This window comes from Notothenia coriiceps, unplaced genomic scaffold, assembly GCF_000735185.1.
Source record: "Notothenia coriiceps isolate Sejong01 unplaced genomic scaffold, NC01 NC01_scaffold00032340, whole genome shotgun sequence".
Taxonomy (NCBI): domain Eukaryota; kingdom Metazoa; phylum Chordata; class Actinopteri; order Perciformes; family Nototheniidae; genus Notothenia; species Notothenia coriiceps.
Genome location: NW_011365041.1, coordinates 13,114 through 18,851, shown reverse-complemented (window position 1 = coordinate 18,851; position 5,738 = coordinate 13,114). Strand labels below are relative to the sequence as shown.

The window sequence follows — 5,738 nt, the reverse complement described above, 5'->3', positions numbered from 1 at the left end:
AGTTGCATCCTGTAGTGTCATCAACAAAAACTACTCAAACAGGAGATTACAAGTGTATTTGTTGAGTATTTTTGAAGACAGATGGATCAATACACATTGTACAGAAGCGACTACAACAAGGGGGATAAACACTACCGGTGATCCATTTTTTAAGTCTGATCAAAAATGTTTAGAACAGGTGGGGGAAACCAAGCTATGCCAGGAAACTCATTCTAATTTCATTTTTAAATCTGTGAAACAGGTGGGGAGAGAAAACTATTTATTTCAGAAAATTGATTACCAGATTAATTTTTTCTCTTTCGCCTTCAGAGCTTCCAGATTTTATGTGAAAAATAACCTCATGATAAACTACACTGTACGTGTTCACCTACATAATTGATAATTCATGTGTTTTATTAGTTCTGGACAATCATCAAGCTTTGCCTAAAAGTCCAGACTTGTAGCAAGATCAAATAACTGTTAGTGTTTTTACTTTTAATGTGATTTTTGGGAGTATATCAAAAGCATTACCTTTAATTAAACCAGTCTAATCATCCACCTGCTTATGTGTATTGTTCCATATGAATGCATTTCAAGCAATTGTGTGGCATTCCTCAATCTCAGCAATTACCTTGGTGACTACACTATTATTTAAACTGATTGAACTATGACCAGAAGTTGGAAGGAAGACCCAAGTTGCTACGATTAAAAGTATTTCTTAAACTGTTATAGGATTGTTATGTCTTTTAATATGAAGTTAGTAATTCAGTCTGTTTTGGCGCTGGTTGTGTTTGTGGTTATAGACGATAGGTTTAAGATGTATATCTCTTGTGGACTTGGGTTAGGTTATTGAGTTATGGGTTAGGGTTAGGGTTAGGGTTAATCTATTGTCATGAGATCTGTCTATAAATTAACCGTGTCTGCGCTCCAGACTTCTCAAAATCGTCTCGCTAAAGCACAGACAGACCAACCATACTTAATGTGCCCTGCACTCCAACAGAAACACTGACCGCTGTTTCTTCAAGGCACGTATGCTAATGTGTAAAAATACATATGCATCTCAGCCATGAAAAGGCCTTTTTATTCCAAAGGTTGCTATAAACATATTGTACAGGGTACTTAGATAAGACCGTATAGTTCCAAGAATGAAACAATGCTTTCAGGGCTTATCTCGCGGACTCCATGCCTGGTTATGTTCGTCACGACTGAATGGGATCCATGGCATTTTACTATTTGCCCAAACAGAGTGGCATTCACCTTGCGAGGCATGCTCAGCTACCCAGGAAATGAACAGAAGCTAAACACAAGGCTGCAAAGAATACTGATGCTGAAAGTCATGGTGCAGAAATTTGGTTTTCCAGTGATTTTGATAGAAATTGCAAAAAGGGAATTAAATAGCTTCCAACCCTGCATGAATAACTTAAAAAAAGCTGCTCCAGTCTTTACAAACAATTGATATATACATTTACATCTTAAAAGGCCTTTAGAAATAATGAATCCGTAGGAGCTCAGTGACGGTGAACATGTTGCCTTTGACAGCTGGCCTTATATTTGACAGAAAGGAGCATTGGGCTTTAAAACAGGCCTGATATCAATACGGTATAAATATCCAGGATTGCCGTAATATTTTCAAACCCTGTCAGAAATGAAGCCTATAATGCAAACGGACTCCTGGTGAATCTGCATCAGACGGGCCTCAGTGAGATGATGCATCTCATTTCTCAGAAAAACGAGGACTCGATATGTACAGCGTTATTATTCGGCCGATGCGCTTGCACTTCAGTGATTGTGTTACAAGAGCAAACCCAAACGAAGGTGATTCATTCAAACCTGAGAACAAATATTAGTGTAAGACAGTTTGAATGACCAATTAATTAAGGTGTATCCCTCTAAGAACTGCTGGCAAAAGAAACAGCTTGTATTGTAAATCATTCTTAAGACTAATTGCCGCTAAGATACTTTTAAAAGTGATTATGAAGTTGTTTCCCGCATTCATCAAAGTTCATCATGCACAGATCTTCCACAAACAAATTGTCCCGTTCCTTCTTCTGATAATTTACAGAAAATAAAAGGATCATACTGAAGTTATTAAGCTTTCCTTTGATGCTCAGCTGTCCGCTCACATTAACTCACTGCTGGTTTCCGTGTTGATGCGTTTATCAAGGCTGTGTTTCCCTAATGGCTCCAAAGTGCAACCAAACCTCAAGAGTTCTCAGTTTAGATCTGCATGCTTCTCTGTCCCTGTGAGCAGTTCTGAACCCAGATCTCCGTTAGATCTGAGACGGGTTATTCAGCAGATCCAGGGTCAGCTGCTACAGCCATGCATTGCGTACTCTGCAGGACTTTGGGGAATAATCATGCATGTCGTTTTTGATTAAAACTGTTTATAAATTCAGCCGGAGTCGTTTCATTGCACTTTGGTAGCTGAAGGTTGAATGAAAAATCCACCTTGTGATCCTTTTACACTTCACTTCATTAATTTGAGCCACTTGATTATTTTCCAAGAACCTCAACCTGACTCATCGGTTTTAAACACATCTCTCTTAGTGCTTCTCAAAAGGCCAAACCAAGGTGGGTGTGGAGCGACCTGACCACCTGGTATGTTGAGAGTGTTCACATGAAGATGGCCACAACGCCACCTCAAGTTTTTACTTTACCAATTTTAGCCTACAGTTGTATAGTGTGTGTAGCTCTTTAAACATTAAAACATATATCAAAGCTTAGGCATGTGACTCGAAATGGAAGCCGAAAAGCACATGTGATGTGTAGGATTTGCAAAGAAATAAGCATTTAGGGAGGAAGTGATTTAAGATGCCATTGAGTTGCATCATGGGAATTGTAGGATCCAGTGTTTCAGAGCTTGTGATCCTAACTGGGCACCTGTCATCATTATTAAGCATATTATTGGCCAGTGGTGAAATAATTTAATGGATACACAGTGTGTAGAAATCGATGTCCTGCTGCTGTATTTACGCCAAATTTTAAATGATTTTGAGATTGGAGCAGCTCCAATGTTCGAACCAACCTCTACCCATCTAATTACGACTTTTTACTTCATGTATTTGTTATTTTGGCATCAGTTTTATCAGTGTATTGCAAATAAGTCAAATCCGAATAAATTTTCTTTTTGGTTCATGCCACTCCGATGCATACATCTTGACCATAAGGTTTTTTTTAAATCTATATAGACTGCTCAACGTGAATTTGAACAAATCTCAATGCACATAAGAGTGCGCTTAGTAGAACTGATATCAAGTATGAATGTCAATGGAAAGAAATAGAGAACCAATACAGACTCCATAAAAGGCAAATTAGTTTAAGAGTGTTGCATGGTCTTACAGTCTCATTATACAAAAGGCCTTAGGTGAAATTAAACCTCTTGTGGCGAGATCTGTTTCTAGATAAGGGTGAAATATTAATAACAGCAGCATGATCCTTTGAATCCAAGACAATCAGACACACACAGCTGTTCTATAAATAGACTAAAGAATGTCACGAAACCATGGTACACTCGGTAAATGACATCTAATGCACATGCTATATTGGCAACGATATTTTGGCCTGATGTGTGGCGAAACCATTGGAGTATATGATTGCTTATAGAAAACAATACCTGATGCTTTGAGTCATTTTAAAATCTCTGTCTGCAGTGAGGCAATGGAATAGTAACGGTTCTTCAAGTTAAGGTGAAACAAGCATACTCCCTTTTTGAAAAATAACATTTCCCCAAGTGTGCATCATTTGGCATGTAACCAAAGTTAATATAACAATTCTGTTGTGTAAATGTTAAATAAGGACCTCATCTTGTAGTGTCTGTAAATGGAGCAGGCTCTTGAAAAAATAGACATCCATGCTTCATGCTGTTCCTCCGCAGTGTGTCTGTTCTGCACAGTGTTCTTCATCTGTTCCCAACAATACTTTTTATATTACACACAAACCAAAGAAGGAAATAAGTGCTGAAATAAGATTTGGTAAGGAGCAGCATTGGAAATGTTTGACCTTGTGTATAAAACAACTAGTTTGTCCTGTGTGTGTTACACTGAGAACACTGAAACATTGGCTTTAATCAAATGCATTATGTCAACAGATTTCAAACAACATTAATTAGGTTAATTAAAAGCTATAATATTAAGTTTAAATAACAAATAGTAGGTTCAACTTCATATGATTGCTTTCAGCTAACCTAATACAGTAACATGTTTCTTCAAATACTCAACTTTTTACTGTGATATCTTGTTTCAATAGTTACTTTATCACTTTAAGGTGTTGTATAATTATTTAAATTTGTATTCTTTATTTGACCCTGTCTGAAACTGTTGCTGCTATAAACGCCTGAATTACCCCAAGGGGATCACTAAAGTTTCATGTCATCTCATCTTAACTTAATGTGAATGTGTTGACATAATACATTGAATTAAAGCCAACGGTTCATTATTCTCAGTGTAGGCCTTTAAACAGATTTCCTTCTCCTCATCAGCTGGTGATTGTCTGTGAAGTTGTGGAGGCCCGGAGACACCGAGCTGACGGGCGACGGGTAGAAGCTGTTCTTCAAGGTGCTGGGCGAGATCTCCTCGATCTTGTATGAAACGGAGTGAAAGTACTGATTGGGATTCAGCTGCGAGCTGAACGAGTTCTGATGGGAGAAGGCACAGCCCAGGCCTCCCATCCCCCCCCCAGAGCTGCCGAAGTCATGCGAGTGGTAGTGCATACAGGAGCACACCGACTGCAGATCAGTCACTTCCTGTCGGTACGCTTCCCTCCGCCGTCGGCCCCTCGGCAGCGACTCGTCCTGGATGTGGATGATCATGCTGTTCCTGTTTCCCGCCAGCGAGGCTCTTTCCTCCGCGTCCCGTCTCTCGTCCTCGCTGTTCATCGTCAGGAAGCGAAGAACCACCAGGTTGAGGAACGCCCCGATGACCGTGAGGCCCACCAGGATATACATGAAGCTAAAGGCCACGTACATGGGCTTCTTCTGGAGAGCCCGGTTCTTTTGAAGGGCCACAAAGTCCCCAAAGCCAATAGTTGTTAATGTGATGAAGCAATAATAATAAGACTGGAAGAAGCTCCAGTCCTCGTAGTGGGAGAAGGCGACGGCTCCGACGCACAGCGTGCCGACGCAGGAGAAGAACCCCACGGTCACCATGTTCTCCATGGACACGTCCGTGATGCTCATCCCGCAGCACTTCTTGATGCGTTTCAGGAGGTACTTGACAAAAGTGTTCATCCTCTCGCCCAGACTTTGGAACATTACAAGCGTCAAAGGGATTCCCAGGACGGCGTAAAACATGCAGAAGGCCTTCCCAGCATCGGTCCCCGGAGCGGCGTGCCCATAGCCTGAGAAGAGAGGAAACACAAGTTAGTGATGTGGAGAAGATTCGGCCAAAGTGCTGGTGAAGCGACCGAGGTCACGCAAAAAGCCACAGGTCTCAGGAACCTCCCAACATCGATCAATGGGTAGCTATAATTAAAAACATTCACATTATGAACACATGACTTTCAGCCTAACGGCCCGTCCACACACAGGCATGTGTCTGAAGCTTGGCGATATTTTGCGAGCAATGCGACCAACAACCAATCACATGAATCTCCCGCCCCCGACATACAAAGCAATAGCAATGTTAAAACGAAGTAAACTGGATATAAACTCCCCAAACAGGCGAAAACCTACCAGTTTCACCCACTGTCTCTGCCACCTCCCTCCATGCCTGGTTCCTCCGGTTTGTATCCCGGTAAATAGTTCTGGTCGTAAAGAACCGGGT

The 5,738-nt window shown here is 41.0% G+C and overlaps 1 protein-coding gene across 1 annotated transcript; it reads right to left on the bottom strand.

The window, feature by feature from the left end:
• Nucleotides 1–4,213: 4,213 nt before the first annotated feature.
• Nucleotides 4,214–5,313, bottom strand: kcnk9 (potassium channel, subfamily K, member 9; the record flags this gene model as incomplete). Its single annotated transcript, XM_010788905.1, has 1 exon — nucleotides 4,214–5,313. A coding segment is annotated over one exon (884 nt), but the record flags the coding sequence as incomplete, so codon positions are not given.
• Between the last annotated feature and the right edge of the window lie 425 nt (nucleotides 5,314–5,738).